General features: G+C 41.1%; 1 protein-coding gene across 4 annotated transcripts in view; it reads right to left on the bottom strand.

The window, feature by feature from the left end:
- EXOC2 (exocyst complex component 2) overlaps positions 1-17,251 on the bottom strand; it is a 215,243-nt gene that overhangs the window by 150,294 nt on the left and 47,698 nt on the right. For all 4 annotated transcript variants that reach the window (XM_041769948.1, XM_041769949.1, XM_041769950.1 and 1 more), the window contains 2 exons: positions 13,343-13,519; positions 11,178-11,304 (listed from right to left, as the gene is read on the bottom strand). In XM_041769948.1, the coding sequence (XP_041625882.1) occupies positions 11,178-11,304; positions 13,343-13,519 (304 nt within the window). The remainder of the gene's footprint in view (positions 1-11,177; positions 11,305-13,342; positions 13,520-17,251) is intronic.

The raw sequence follows: 17,251 nt of genomic DNA, 5'->3' as shown, positions 1-17,251 counted from the left end.
ATCTTTAAAAATGCTGATAAGAAGGGGCACGTGCATCCCAATGTTTATGGCAGCATTGTCAAACTATGAAGGGAGCCCAAATGTCATCAACTGAGGAATGGATAAAGAAGATGTGGTGTCCATACACAATGGGATAGTACTCGGCCTTCAGAAAGAATGGAATCGGGCCATTTGCAATGACATGGATGGAGCTAGGGAGTTTTACGCTACGTCAGGTCAGCCCAAGAAAGACGCATACCATATGATTTCATTTGTATGTGATAAGGAGCAAAACAAATGAACACAGAGGAAGGGGAGGAAAAATAAAATAATATAAAAACAGAGAGGGAGGCACACCATAAAAGACTTAACTAGAGGGAACAAACCGAGGGTTGCTGGAGGGCAGGTGGGTGAGGGACGGGGTGACTGGGTGATGGGCACTAAGGAGGGCACTTGTGATCAACACTGGGTGTACATGTAAGCGTTGAATCACTAAATTTTACTCCTAAAACCAATACTACACTATGTAAATTCAACTTGAATTTAAACTTTAAAAAAAATGAAGAAGAAAAAAAAGATATATCATTAAAAGTATTTAAAAAAGAAACCACACAGTGTGGCGCACACCAAGGCTCCGTCCTTACCTAAAGCACCCTCGCTCTGGGATGGGCTCCGTGGATTGTGGTGGGCAGCCCCTAAGGGAGCCTGGAGCCTGCTGTGTCCCATCAGGTACTCACGGCCCCAAGCATCCTCCCGCCCACGTGCACTAGTGTCGTGCCCCACTCCAGGAGTCTCTTTTACAGCCTAGCACAGCCCGTCCGTGTGCTCCTGGCTCCCTCGGTCCTTTCGCAGTTTCCTGGGATTTCCTCTGTACACCCTGCACCGTAATCCAGGATCCAACATCGAGTGGGTCAGTACCTCAGTCGAGAGAGAGACCCACTTCACGGTCTGTTACACTCACCTTTCTCACAATGATGTTTTCTTTTTTCAATTAGGGGGGCAGAAAGCCCTGCGGAGCAGCACAGGAACAGACAGGTCAGAGGAGACCTCAAGGGGGTCACAGGCCCCCAGTGGCATCACCTCGGTCACTGACTCACAGGCGAGGCCAATCGCACAGCATTACCCACCGGCTTCCGAGGTTAAAAGCCTAGAGCCTGAATCTTCTCGGGGGCGCGTGTGTCCTGTAGGCTTGTTGGTCATCCTTACCAGGCGGGGCCTCCGAGAAGGACCCGCAGAACTCTGCATTTTTAGAAGCGTATTTTGGCTTGGCTTCTTCTTGCCGGTTTGATACTTTACTTAGTAATAAAATCCTGTCACCTTTGGAAGTTTTTCTCATTTTATTTATTTGTACATCATGCCTCCAAGCTAAAACTTTGGGGGGGGGGGGGATAAATGCCTGAGCAGAAAGTGCTGGGCCCGAGCTCAGTAGCTAGAAACGCTTCCTTCAGATACGCACAGGCCACAGCCCCCAGGTCTGTCCAGAGTGCTGCGTCAAGGGCCTCGCGTCTAAACGGGAAAGCACAGCAGGATGAATCGGAAAAGTGCACGGAGAAATACCTACCACTTTTCTGTCAACTTCACTTCTACTTGATACTTGAACTGGCATTCTGTGTAGTTCTAACACTTCGCTTGCTCAAAAAGTTAAATAATCTTAACAAAACCAAAAAGCACTACAGAATCATATGATACCAACTAAATCCCTACTATTAAACAGTCTTGACGAATTATTCAACTATGTGAAATCCTCTTCCAACAAGGATCAGCTGCAAACTCCCAGATTAAAGGGACACCTGGGGGCTCAGCGGTTTAGCGCCTGCCTTTGGCTCAGAGTGTGACCTCGGGGTCCCAGGATCGAGTCCTGCATTGGGCTCCCTGCATGGAGCCTGCTTCTCCCTCTGCCTGGGTCTCTGCTTCTCCGTGTCTCTCATGAATAAATAAATAAAAATCTTAAAAAAGTAAATAAATAAAAAAAATAAAGATACAGCTGACCAAAAAAGCAGCAAAAAGGGACTCTGTGAACTTCTTTATCCTTCACTCAAGCCCAGCAGTTTATGACGGTTGGGTGGTTCCCTACCCATAATCTGGACAGAAGCGTGAAGAGGGATTAACAACATCAAGAAAGGATGTATGATACAATAACAGCAAGGAAAAGAAACAAGAACAAAACGCAGACACAAACCCAAAACACAGCAGTCATATGTGTTGGTGAGATGACTGAGACTACAGCCCCGGCGGTTGGGGGGGGGGGGTAGTTAAATCATGGCCAACACACTTAAAAACGAACAAACTGCACGTGTCTTTCTGTGTGATCGGTGAGCTCCAGGTCACCTGCACGCTGGCAGGACATCCTCCTTCCCGTGGCTGAATGACGTTCCATTACACACACGCATCTTCTTCATTATCCACTCAGGACACTTCGGCTGTCTCCGCAGCTTGGCTATTGTGAATAAGGCGGCAATGAACATGGGGGTGCAGCTAGCTCACTATCTTGTTTCCATTTCCTCTGGATATACACCCGGAAGTACAACTGCTGGATCACATGGCAGTCCTATTTTTAATTTTTTTGAGGAATCTCCACCGTTTTCCACAGTGGCTGCAGCAGGTTGCATTCCTCCCAACAGGACATAGGGAACATCTTCGCCAACATCTGTCATCTCTTGACTATTTTATGACTGTGTTTCTAACACAGTTGTGAGATGATATCTCAGTGTGGTTATGACTTGCATTTTCCTGATGATCATGGACTTCACCTTTCCATATGCCGGGTGGCCATTTACACACCTTTCTGGAAAATGTCTATTCAGGCTCCCCTGCCCATTTTTTTTTTTTTCCCTGCCCATTTTTTAATCGATTGTTTTTTTTTTTCTTTTTTGCTGCTGAGTTGTATGCGTTCTTTCTGTATTTTGAATATTAACCCCTTATAAAATATGCAAATTTACACTAGCCCTTTATTAGATATAAGAAATATAAACCTTTCACCAGATTTGCAAAAAAATATGTGGTAGTAGAAAAAAAAAGTCAAACTCATAGAAACAGAGAGCACAAAAGTGGTTGCAGGGGCTCGGGGTGGAGGAAGTAAGAGGTTGGTAAAAGGATACAAACTCTCAGCCATAAGATGAGTAAGGTCTCAAATGTGAAATAATGACGAGAGTTGGGAACACAGTATTCTATCATTGAAATAGGCTAAAAGAGTAGAACTATTTAAAGGGTCCTCCCCCACCCCCCCAAAAAAAAAGAAAAGAGAGAGAAACATAGAAAGAAAGAAGTGAGGTGCTGGAGGTGTTAGGTGCCTTAGTTAACTTGATGGTAGGAATCCTTTCACGAGGTATACATTTATCAAATCACTTTAAGTATCTTAGAAATTTGTCAACTATGCTTCAAGAAAGCTGAAGATACATAAAGAGAACAACAACACACACACAAAAACAAAACAAACAAACGAGAAACCTGGATATACAAAGTACATATGAAAAAGGTCAAATCCTAAACAGTTAAAATGCTTAATGTTGTGATACTGAATAATGCAAATATGTAGCTACCTACAACTTCCCATACTTAGAACTCACCTGACGCTTACACTTCAGAAACATCTCACTAACAATGTGCCCAGTTGTTATTTTTACAAATATAAATAGAACTGTCTTATCACAAGATAAAGACCTGATATCTGGTAAGGCTCTAGGACATGAGCCCACAGGTCCCTCCCTATCTCCCTCCTCCTCAAGAGGGAACAGACGTGGGCCTGGCCACATTACTAGCAGTGGAGTCTCCTGATGATATGAGAAGCACGTGAGCATGGCCAGGCCTCCGTAGGCTCCACAGCTTCCTCTCCTCCATCATGGGTGCACCAAGCCACTGGCAGGGCAGGGTGAGAAGAAGAGGGCCGACGATCCTGAAATTGAGCTCTGGCATTAGTGTGGGCAGTGAGGAGTCACTGCAGACCCGGGACAGGCCATGTGCTTCCACCAGGGAGCCCCACAGGCTGCGATCTGAGTCTTTCTCTGCCTACCACTATCTTATTTCCCATGCACTACTATTTCTTATACATATAGCTCCTTCAGGCACCTAAATGAGTTAAGTAGAGTTTATAAAGCAGTGGGTCTCTTGGGCAAAATACTCACTCTACTTATCTCTTCAAAATCACCCCTGAGACAGAGTTTACTTTACAGTGATTTCCTACTGAAGACATTAAAACTCCTTTACCAACCTTACTAAATAAATATAAATTGGAAGAAGAATATTGAGACTTATAAGACAGAAATTATCTTAAAGATGACAAAATTCGGGGTGCCTGGATGGCTTAGTCGGTTGAGCAGCCAGCTCTTGGTTTCGGCTCAGGTCATGACCGCGTGTGTTGTGGGATCAAGCACCCAAGTAGGTTCCCTGCTCAGCAGAGAGTCTTTATGAAGATTCTCTCCCTCGGCCCCTCCTCTCATTCGAGTGCATGCTCTCTTCTCTCTCTCAAATAAATAATCTTTTTTAAAAATGACAAGACTCTAAGAGAGAAGTCAAACAATTTTGCCTCAAATCACCCAATTAAGTCCACTCTTGGCTAGTGATTCAACATGCATTCTCCACCCACAGACCAAACAATCCCACACAATAGTGCAATCATACGTTCCCTGAGTCAATAATTATCCTAAGCAAATCATGCTTATCATACCCACTTTGCATATATCTATTGAATGATCTTGTTTTGACCAGTGATGTCTGAGGAAAGATCTACTGGAACATTTCTGGGAAGGGTCTCCATACTTGTAAGAAGGAAAATCAAGAAGAAATAGTGTCTTTTTGCCTCTAGACATTACTGGATTTTATTAATTATTGTGTATTATTGCTTCAACATTAGATTCTTATATTATTCCTTATTGTGTGTTATTATTGCTTCAATACCAGAAATTGTTTCAGTCGATCTGCAATCACAAAGAAAATCAGTTTTACGCCAAGTGCAGCAGAACAGAGCAACAAGATTCCTCACACCTTGGTGACATTACGAGGTCACTGACTCAACCAGTAATGGAGTCCACCACCTTAGGACTTTGTACATTATGAGAAAATAGCAATATTTTTTGTTTAAGCTTAAGTTAGTTTTCATTTTCTGTTACTTACAGCTGAAGGCATCCTGAGTCAGCACTGTATCCCAAAATATATGTTTAACTATACTGATCTTTTACACAAACACCTCAAAATGAATGTGAAACAGAAGATCTGGGGAAAAAACAAAACAAAACCAAAACAAACAAACAAAAAAAACCCGACGATGACAATGCCTAGAAGCAATGAAGCTCTCCAGGGTACATGTCTGCAAAAGCAGGGATGACTAACGGCATTATCTAAGTGGGAGATGGTAATAATAAGTGGTGGCTTAGAGCACAGGCTCTGGGTTCAATCTGAGAAGTCTGCTAGACTTGTCTGTATAACCTTTGGGAAGTTATTTAATCCAAGTTCCCAGTTATTGGACAATAGGGTATCTTCGTCCTAGGAATATTCTGAGGATTAAAATAAATAATGCATGGAGAAGGCTTAATAGTTTCTAACACACAGTAAACGCTCAAAAATATTATTTGCTGTTAGTTTTATTCTTTATACTCAGTTCTTTATATTTCACAGACTATTTCCATAAGCATCGTTTCCTTTGATCATCCTAACAATACAGTGAATTATATATTCCCGTGTTACAGTGAGGAGGCTGCTTGTAAATAGTCTAGACTTGAACCCGGTACTTCCATTGTCAAATAAAGAACCAGTGACTCTTAGGCATCAAATGGAACCACAGCTACACATCTAGAAAGACATAAATTTAAGGACAGAGAAGGGAAAACTGATTTAGATGCAGAGAATTGCTAATGGTCTCAATGCAGTATTAGGAAAGGAAGCCGCACTGTGTCAATGGAGTTGACCAAGTATGAGAGTTAAAACTCAAATGTCTGTACACAATAACTAGATTTTAGGCTGTAATCCACCAAGTAAAGTGATGGCTTAACAACTCAGTAAAATCAAAGTTCATTTTAAGTAATTTAAAATAAATCTACACTTTAAATGTAACACCATGGGGTAAGAGAGTGACGGCAACACATTCTACTATGTGCACTCATGAAATGTTTTCTTTAAGAAATCAAAATACAGTTTCAGTAGCTGACAGCTCCTGCCGCTCCTAAAATACACGCTTTCCATTAGATGGCGGTGTGAGCTCAGATTTAAATCTCCTGATGAGGGTTAGCTCCTGCCCTGGGAAGACCCAGGCATATGGACTGAGGGCTCAGATATCAAAACAACGGGACTGTTTGCAACACATCAGAATTTGTTTTCAATGTGAGAACAATGTGCAGTAATGACCTGTAAACAAGCAAGACAAAATTCATTTTGAGAAAAATCCTAGCCACCCCACTCAGAGGGAGGCCTGGTTGGTAGTGTTACTGCATTAAAGAAAACGTGCTTCCTTGATTTGGCAGATGGAAGGATGATGAAAGGTGGGAGGCTAACGCGGTAAACGTGGGCTTATGTTCTGCTTTTGACTGTATATTATTCGCAATTCTTTTTGCTTTCAATTTTTAACGTCATTGTATTCATTCTGTTGTATTAAGTATTATGAGCTTGCTTTCGGTCGTGTGGTTTGTTTCTGGAGGGGAGCGTCTGACGGGTTCTGGACTTAGGCACTGTTATCACAGCCCACGAACTGGTTTTGATAAAATTTCTAAGAAGCAAATTTATCCAAAGCCCTTCTCTTCTACATCATACTGAGAATCATTCTGCTACTCGTTCCTCTGGTTTTCAAATGTACTGGAAAAATTGGTCATCTTTCCTTTCTATTGAAAAACCAAACTGAGGAGAAGAAAATCAGATCTGTATTGCCCAATAAAACCCATGTAGAAACAGAGCAAGTATCTGCGATGCATCAATTGACTAGAGAGCCATTCCTACATAATTATTTCACACACAAAAAATTTGCAGGTCATATAAAAACAAGGGCAAAGCTCCATTTTTAATGTCTTCTGTCCCATATATGTACGCTGTCTAAAAACATTACTCATCATCCTCAAGTTAGACAAATATTCTTTCAAGAAATATAACCTAGCAGGGCACCTGCTGTCGGTCGGGTGTCAGCCTCCTGATTCTGGCTCGGTCAGATGTCAGGGTTCTGACACCCACCCTCATCGGGCTCCATGGGGCAGGGAGCCTGCTTGGGATTCTCTCTCCCCCTCTTCCCCTGCCGAGCCCACACACATGCACACGGGCACACGCACTCTCTCTGCCTAAGGAAAAAAAAAAAAAAAAAAGAAATATAACCTAATGAAAGCTTTTACTTAACATGAACCCTTTTACCTTCTCTTTCAATCTAAATGGTTTGTCTCCATTACAATTTAAGTGTGCGAAGAACACGTACATCTGTGACAATCAGCATAACAAATCAGAAATACAGACTTTTATGACTAAATCCTAGTCTCAGTTCAAACTGAAGTTCATCTTTGTCCAAGCAATCAGTAACATTTTTATGAGTATCAAGGCACCACGTGTGCACAACATCAGTGAAAACATTAGGAATATGAAGGGTTTAAGCAGTCGAAGGAGGCCAATAGACACTAGTCGTTAAACCTGCACCGAAAGACAACAGTGTGCCTGCTGGGCACAGCTACACAAAGTCTACTAGACCCTGACTCACTCCAAAGAGCAACCAGAAGAGTACACGATGCCACTCCTCCTTGCCTTCCCTTACGCAGAGGGCTGGCCGCAACACTGCAGGACTGTACACGACTATCCGCTGAAGAGCACTGCACACACGGTCACCACGCAATTGCTAGCAGCTGGCTCATCTTCCAACGTGACCTCACTACTTTAATAATAATTCATCAGGACCACAGTATTTTATAATAAGCAATCACAATTCTTCAAACCTTCCCAATTATTATACTTCAACAAACAAGTGATATTAAAGCCCTATTATTCCTTCTCCGATGATATTTAAAAAAAAAAAAAAATTAAAATTAGATCCTCTCCCAACTTTTTAAATGAAAGGAACTGCCAAATGACATTAATATACAGAAATAAAAACCAGTAAGGGAATGCTCTGAGGGATTCTAACCTGAACGTACACCAGTCTCTCAGGGAGCAAAGCTTTTATTTAAAAACTGAGTCAGGAGGGTGACTCAGGCTCAGTTGGTAGAGAGCAATGCAACTCTTGATCTCAGTGTTGTGATTTCAAGCCCTACTCTGGGCATGAAGCCTACTTAAAAAAATAAAAATGAAAAAAGAAAATAAATAAAAAAAAATAGAGTCAGGGAAATAAAACCCACGTGACTGTTGTAATATCTGCTTTTCCTTTCCTTTTGTCTTCTTCTAAAATAAGATTTCTCTACCTGAGGTCAGAGAATTCAATAAAATAAATGCAGCTTTCCTGACAGTACTCTTAAAAAATAAAAAGGAACCTGGAAAGGCATTCTTTGGGCCAAAAAACATTCTCTTGTTTTCCATAACTCTTCCTACTTTTTTACCTTTCATTTTCTTGCTTTCTAGTATCTCTAGCCCATCTTTCTTTTACTGGGAAAATTTCAAAAGAGTTTAAGTGTGCAAAAGGACCCCTGGACGTCCTCTCACTGTCTGGAGGGCCTTCCCAGTGTTTTCGGATTCAACAGGGATCTGTGCCTTTCTCTGTCCCTATTTTGCAAGTCAGCTGTAGAAAGGGAAGTTCACCTGTGGAGGGCGGATGATGGCAGAGATCCCTGGCCACAGAGACACCCGTCAGGTGAAGATGCAGCTAACTGCCTGCCATGCAGTAGATGTGGCCAGTCTACCTTTTAGGGTTCCTCGCTGCCTATTATGTCTACCCTCTGGAATCTCCTTTGAAATGGTTTTAACATTTTACTGGCTTTCCCCTTAATGAATGATCTTAATATACATTCATTTTATATTTGAATGAGAGTTATGATTTTACCTTTTCAGATTTTACCTTTTCAGTTATGATTTTACCTTTTACCCATGGCTGAGCAAATTATTATTTGAAACTTAAGTTATAGCTTGAAAGAAAGGCTACTGTTCATTTTAGAGCCACTTGTTAAGTTAAGGTACATAATACTGCTTTAAGATTTTAATACAATTCATTACCCTGAAATCTTAATAGTCATTAAAAAGAGACAGTCTTCCTAAATGACAGAGTAGAGCCCTGAACAGTATACTGTGCAAGAAGAGCAAAGACCCACTGTAATAACGACTAGCACTTACGAAGCACCTGCCAGGAGCAGCACTCTTCTAGAGCTCGCGCCCCCTCCTCACAACCACCGGGTACTACGTGTTGTATCTGGGGAAACTGTGGCAAAGGCTAGGGAAGCAACTCGCCCAAAGTCCTCCTGCCAGTAACCTGGAGAGCTGTGATTCAAAACGAGTTTTTCTAGACTAAATTAGACTACCTCACAGGGAAGACAAAAAGAAAACTTGTAAAGGGCCAAGCACTCTTAGTGGCATTATTCCTGGCTGCTGTTACCAATGTTCCCTAAGAATAATCTGGACGCATATTAAGTAAAAGTGCTTTCAGAGAGAGAGAGAGTTCAAGCCTAAGCCTTGGGTGGGTAGCAGCAAAAACAGAAATAATAAAGACAGTTAAAAGGTGGAAGGTCCTGAGAAGGTAAAGAAGTCAAATTGGGGCGGGTTATATGCCAAACTGAAAACGAAGAAGGTCCGTTTTATGATGGTAAACACCCCATTTAATCCTAACTTTGATAGTTTTTTCTAAAGTTCATACAAGGGGGATTCCTGGTGGCTCAGCGGTTTAGCGCCGCCTGCAGCCCACAGTGTGATCCCAGAGTCCCGGGATCGAGTCCCACATCGGGCTTCCTGCGTGGAGCCTGCTTCTCCCTCTGCCTGTGTCTCTGCCTCTCTCTCTCAATCTCTCTCTCTCTCTCTCTCTCTGTATCTCATGAATGAATAAATAAATAAATAAAATCTTTAAAAAAAATAAAGCTCATACAAAATTCATACAATATTCCTATAGTCCCCGTCCCCATTTATAAAATTGTATTTTCCTTATGAAAGATCAATCTAAGGGGACCTCCTGGTCTACTCTTCTTTTGTGGCAGGCCCTAGAAAGAAGCTGGCTTTCAAGCGTATTGAAGGAGGCTGTTAAAAGGCTTCATAGCAACTGCAAAGTCTATTCATGCTTGAAACTGTGCTCAAGTAAAGAGCTAGCAATTACCATCCCATTCTGGACGTTCTGGGTCCTCAAACTTGATCCTTAAAATGGCTCCAGCATGACCCATACTGCCAAAGAGTTCAAAGATGTGACTAGACAGTCCAAGCTGCTAAAAGTTGCTAAGCCCCGGGATTTTTCAACACAGGGTGAATTCCCAAGACAAACACTTGCTCCCTCCTGTTAGCCGGAGGTAAAACCTCACTAGGTGAAAAAGCAGCTTGCTATTTGAATCACTAGTGGTCTTCAGGTGTAGGCTTGAAGGTTAAACATAGAAAGGTTAATAGAGAGTTTTCCCCATTCCTAGAAAAACTTAGAGCTACAGTTCAAGTGTTAACAGAACGAATTTGTCACTTTCAGTAAGTGTTTATAGAGCAACACTCAGCACATAACTCCGCGAGCACAGTCACCAAGGCTGGAGAATAAATTAGACACAATTAATGTGTGAGATGAATTGATTAAATAAGATGTAAGGACACATAAAGTTACTAAAACACTGTCCTATCAACCGAGAATACATTTGGTTACATTTTGAAAAAAATTCTCATTTACCTGCCACAATTCTGAGACAGTGAGTCTGGATGAAGCACAAATCATAGGCAAGGGTTGTAAACAAAAGACTACAGTGGGCCTAACTATTCTAAAATATTTCCCCAAAACATCAAGCACGTGGAAAATTCTGGTTTGATTTCAAGTACCATCTAAATATTTAAACTCACGAGCCCCAGATTAAAATTCTCATATCATTAAAAATATTACTTTTTTAAAAACTTCAAGACACTTCTCTTCTTCACGACACGTAAACTCAAAAAACTAAAGGGATAAGTAGTTTTCACCAAAAATTTTAACTAATTGGAACATTCACAGGCAGCAAAGCTGACCAGGCATCAGAAATAACACTGGTCTTCCAACAACTGTGCTTCCCTGGATGTGTCCGGAGTTTGCCTCTTTCCTTGTAAGTACATAGAGCCCTGGAGCAATACAGAACACCGAGGGCAGGACGAGGGCAGGAGGTACTCACTTTTCAATCTCAATACCAAGCGGATTGGCAGGACGCAGAGACAACGGGGGAATTCCTTTATTCCTGTCCGTACGCATATCGTAGTAATTCATTTCATCAACCCACACCGCAGACTGATCCAAAAGACCTACCAAAAGGAGAAGCATATCCTTAATAAGACAGAAACTAAGCCTTTCCCTACTGTTTCACTTTTTAAAGACCGAATCCAAAGTGCACACTAAGGTAGCTTTTGAGAAATTCAACAGCACAAAAGCTGTTTTTTCTTTCTTTCTTTTTTGTTTTGTTTTTTTAATGGCTGGCGGCTTGATTAAAAACACTAAGAACCTATTAGAAGGCAAATATAACACCTGTCGGTTCACGGTCTCACTGTACAATATTCAGTACAGAAGGCAGACTAAGGCTCTGAGGAAAATCTCTGTGTTTTTCCAATATATTTTACAAACAATAAACAGTAAAATTAATTTGGTTAATTCGACAAATATCCACCGGTTCTTCTTATAAAGGAATCAGTCAAATACTTCCAAGGAAATGCATGGCTTGTGTAATGGAAAGGACTAGGATCTCGGGAAACACGGGAAACAGACCCTGTGAACAGACCACGATCCCTGAAAACGGTCCCTCTTCTATGCGACCGGAGTTCTTCGTCACTTACTTGGCATAGGCCGCGCAGCCTCAGTGCCTCTAACAGAAAATGGGCCAAGGGCCAGTGGGCACAGGGGCAGCTGGAGCTGTGAAACAGGGACTTGCTCCCGGGCAACTCCCAGCTGGATGGCCCTTCGTGAGCCCCAAACGTCAGCACCTCCAGTCCTGCCAGAAGGCAACGGGGGCTCTGTTAGAGGCTACGCTCAAGTCTACGCACTCTGAAGGGAGGTTCTGTGAGCCCTGCCTGTGTGCTAGGACTTGGGCAGGATGTGTTAGAACAAGATTAAAACCTTCAAATAAGTTGCCTTTATCAGCTGTATAAATACGATATAAGACATGGCTGGATTCTGGCAAAAATGTTTTAAGTTCCTCCAGAAAACTGGTAACAAGTTCCTGCTACAATTTTCAGGTTTTGAAGATGTTCAATAAAAATGAGTAAATAAAAACAGGGATATTATGTACGTGCATATATATGCAGACACACGTATGTATGTGTGTGTCTATGTGTATTTACGTAGTCATGAAATTCCATTTTGTATTGTCCCATAAATTCATTTATTAAAAAAAAAAAGTCTAGGAATTTAAGGAAGACAATGCTGTGGGAAGGCTCTATGCTCTAGGTTAGAAAACAAAAAGAATCTGCAAAATCATTTCCTTTTCAGTATGATGAGAGAGAAGTACGGCCTGGGCTTTACTCTGCCTGTGGTATTCCTACGGATACAAACATCCATCGAGTACCAACCACGTACAAGACGTCACAGGACCGCCAAGACCAATGGGCGTGCAGTCTTGTGTAAGGGTCTATCCTAAGCACCCTACATTCACGCTCTAACTCATTTAATCCCATGAGGTAGGTAATACTGTTGTTTCACTTTTACCCACAAAAAAAAAAAAAAAAAGTGCAGTTGCACAGCCCGTGGTGCTGAAGCCCAGACGAGTCTGGCTCCTCTGACCCAGCTCTCCCTGCCCCTAATATGAGGAAGCAGGTGCTAAGGGCCTAGAAAGGACACTGAAAGCGCTACAGGATACCGAGAGTCCTGCTTCCCCTGTGGGGAGCTAAACGCACATTGTGCTCAGGCAACACTTGTCCTGGCCTCGAACGATGGAGCAAATGAAGGAAACAGGAGCATCATTAGATATTAGATGCCCCTGCTGCTGACTCCTGCCAAATGAGGAGGAATTTTACCTCAAATCTCGACCACATAATAGAAAGAAACGCAATTACTGTGTTCAAGAACAAGGAGCCCAAACTGGCAAAGCAAATGCCTAAGAAACAGACTTTATCAAGAATTTAGGATGCGGTTCTCTCGTGATCATCATCCTCGGGCTTCCATGTTACCTCAGCAAGCTGCCTTTCCAAAAGTAATGCAAATGCTAACCAATATCCCATTCCTGACAAAATAAACATAAGCTAAGTGAAGGAGACGTGAGACGAGGTAAGTTTTTACACAAATCTGCCAGTTTCAGACTTTAAAAGACAAAACCCACTTTCACTTTCCTCTTTAAAAATAAAAAGATGATACCTATTTTTTCAGGTTTCAGCAGCTTGAAAGACACTGTTGAGGTTCCTCTGCCCCCGGACTTGGTCGTGACAATAATGTCCCCTTTGTCATTTTTAGCTTGTCCCACTCGACATACTATCTTGCTCGCAGACATCCATTCTGCCGTCAGGAGACAATTATGCCCACAGATTGTCAGACCTGAAAACAAAAGCACGCACGTAACAAAGTCCAAGAGAACAAAGTCGAGATCTTAGATGTGTCTGTTACATGAAAAGACAATCCTTCAGGCCTTTTCCACGAGTGAGAAATAGATCTAGAAATAACATTTCCTCTTCACTACCGACCTCTACTACTGAACATGCCCAGTGTTACTTGCAAATACACTGTCTCTATTGATTTTTGTCTAATCTTTTTCCTCTAATTTTTAAGACTTCTTTAGATGACATTTAAGTTTCTTCAAACATCGATGGATTTAAAACATGATGACCATGGGATCCCTGGGTGGCGCAGCGGTTCAGCGCCCGCCTTCGGCCCAGGGCATGATCCTGGGGTCCCGGGATCGAGTCCCACGTCGGGCTCCCCGCATGGAGCCTGCTTCTCCCTCTGCCTGTGTCTCTCTCTATGTCTATCATAAATAAATAAAATCTTTAAAAAAAAACAAAACAAAACATGATGACCATGATAATCATGTGTAGGCCTTCCAGATTCCTCAGCCTGTGAGAATCTTACATTGCTTTCATGGGTTTTAGAAGGGAAATTATTGCTATCATTAGGAATCGACATTAAGGATATGAAATCCTGAAGTGTACTGCTAAACGTATATGTCATTCCCTCAAAATGCACTTCTCTATCTTCCTGAAAACAATCTGCACTTACTTTTCCTGGCTCTTACTTTTCAGCTCTCCACGGTACACACGGGGGTACCTCGAGCACAGCCTGCAGCCGGGAAGCCGGTGGCTCCTCTCCTCCACGTGGACCCCCCCCTGAAGTCCCCGCAGCCCCGGGGTCTCCCCAGTGCCGCCGCCCCCAGGAGCAGCCAGCACCCCCAGACATACACTCAGGCCTGGAGGCCCGGGGCCTGATACCGCGGAACCGTCACAGCCCAGGCAGCGCCCACCAGGGAGGCAGGGCCCGCTGCAGCGCCGAGACCTGGCCCCGAACTGGCACCGCCGCGAGCACAGGCCGCCCGCTACCACGGACCCTCTCCTGGTAGCTTCCACTTCCACAAAACAGAACATAATAAATATTTTTGGAAAAAATAATCTAAAATGTATGCAGCAAATCCCAGACACGTCACACTTTCTTTTCTCATTAGTTAACTTTCTATACCGCTCAGCAGTCCAGTGTGGCAATTACATTTTTTTTCCCAGATACGAGGAACACCTCGACTAATGTCAAATTCCGTTGAAAAAATGTAGGAAGGGATTCAAGTCATCTTTTGTTACAACTTAAAACACTATTTAGTAAGAATGTTATGTTAACCACAGAGTAATAAATACAGCTACATTTTAAACATGGATTTATTGAAATAATGAATTTCAGACACTTCCTAAAACAGCCATTATTTATACATGGATGGAATTCTGTCTTTTTAGCAACAGCATTTAAAGGATTCTTCAGGACTAAGGTTTCTGTTGGTTTTTTAAAATGTAAAGATGATATTTACACATTTTAAAATGCATTTGTAATTCAAATTATTTTTTCAAAATGGGAGTGTCTTTGCTATCTTTCCTGAAAATCCATTTTGCTTTGAAAATAAGTCAACTATTTAAGAGATTGATAGCACTCCTCACCATCGTCAAGATAAGCACTGTGTTAACACTTCAATGAATATTTGCTCAAGTAAGGTTTATGCATATATAAACCAGTCTATGTATTTCTTAAATGATGGAAAAGGTTTTGATTAATATACTAAACAGTGCTGGTGTTATAGATGGCAGGTGTTTTGATGTCACTCTAGGTTAATACATTAGCTTAATACTTTAAAATTTTATGATATCAAAAAGATTCTTGTGATTTTAAATATTAACTCATTTCAGAAAACAAAACCAAAAAAAAAAAAAAAAAACAACCCAAGAGTGAATATCAGGACTTAACACCATTCCTAATAGAGGTTCTCTGCTAGAGAACAACCTTATGATTAAAACTGAGGAATGGGAGATTTCCAATATATAGACAAGAGGCCTTAAAAGCATGTTCAGATGAGCAAAAACAAAGGATACCCATGACAGTACAAGCTGGAAAAAAAAAAAACAAAACTACCCAGCACAATAGTTTATTCATGCTATCAGGGTTTCTCTGATTTAATATCTGCTCTGCATTTTAACTAAAAAAATTAATAATCACCATTTATTTGAAACAAAGATTCAAACGGATCATTTTAAATGCCATAAAAATTAAATAAGATCATAAGACCGATATCTTAATTTCTAAAGCACAGTTTTGCTAAGTTACTGCAAACTAAGAAATCTGCTTCATAAAATATAATAACATCTTTAACTTATAGAATTTCAAATAAACTGTTTTTATAATGTTTCACTTGGCTAGTATAGATATCATTTGAGCTAAAAACACTCAAATTATTTAGCAGATTGAGTTTGCTTTTTTAAAAAATGGTTTCTTGGCAATACATAGGCAGGTTGAAAGCTGAACTAGCAAGGTTTATAGAAGTATACACACTTAGTCAAATAAGAATAGCATTGCCTGAGGCTAAAGCAAGATTAAAATTTACATAGACTAATAACTGTCATGTTGGGAGCTCCAGTTAAAATGTAGGACATAGGACATAGCTTCCATCTGTATGGTTTACTTCCATGCATTCCAGGGACTTTTCTACTTTGGATAAAGAAAAACTTAGAATGAGCTATGTCAAAAACCAAGACATAGGATTAGATAAAACTATCTTCATAAGAGTAAAGTTTTATTTACTGAAGGATCAAAACCTATGGCTAAGAAAACAATATAAAATAAGACATTTAAATAACGCCGTGAAAAGAATTCGCTGGGAAGTGCAAAACTCATTTATTTAGCATAGTGCCGAGTTCCACTTCATTTTCTGTTTTCCAAGGCTTTCCAAATGACCAAAAAACAGTCTGTCAACCTGCACCAATAATGCAAGAAAAATAAGCTCCAACTCGTAATCTCCAATACTTCACCAACGGGTCCCTCAAATTAAGAAGAGTCAAGAGAATGTCTGAATCCAAATAAGTTTATACAGTAATTGGGATATATGTTCAGTAGCATATACTGAAGTCTCTTGTCTCTTCCTTCCTCATTCTGAATGCATCTCTATTCTAAATGTATCTCAGAGTTCACAGGAAAATAATCCTAACTGACCAATAATATTTATAATTTGCTCTCTATCCTGGATGTACCTGATACTCATTTGTATTTTGGAAAAAGAGTGATTAGGCTCCATCTTTAGAGACTGAGACACAGCATTCCAGAGCATTTTTTTTAAGTTCTAAGGGAGATTAAGACAAGCCAAGGTATATATCCCAATGTTTGTAGCAATATTATCTACAATAGCTAAATTATGGAAATGTCCAACGACTGATGAATGGATAAAGATGTGTATAAATGTGTATGTTATATATGCATATGTGTGTACATACAAATATACATCCATACCCATATAATGGAATATTACTCAGCCATAAAAAGAATGAAATCCTGCCATTTACAATGACATGGATGGAGCTAGAGGGTATTATGCTAAATGAAATAAGACAGTCAAAGACAAATACCATATGACTCCACTCATATGTGGAATTTAAGAAAAAATACAAACAAGAATAGGGGGATAAAAGAGTGGCAAATGAAGAAACGAAGAACACGAGACTTAACTATAGAGAACAAACTAAAGGTTACCAGAGGGGACGTTGGTGGGTGGATGGGTTAAATAGGTGATGGGGGGGAGGGGCAGCCCAG

The sequence above is a fragment of the Vulpes lagopus genome, chromosome 10 (genome assembly GCF_018345385.1).
Source record: "Vulpes lagopus strain Blue_001 chromosome 10, ASM1834538v1, whole genome shotgun sequence".
In the NCBI taxonomy this organism is placed as follows: domain Eukaryota; kingdom Metazoa; phylum Chordata; class Mammalia; order Carnivora; family Canidae; genus Vulpes; species Vulpes lagopus.
The sequence above is the reverse complement of the archived record's forward strand: the minus strand, read 5'-3'. Positions and strand labels throughout refer to the sequence as shown.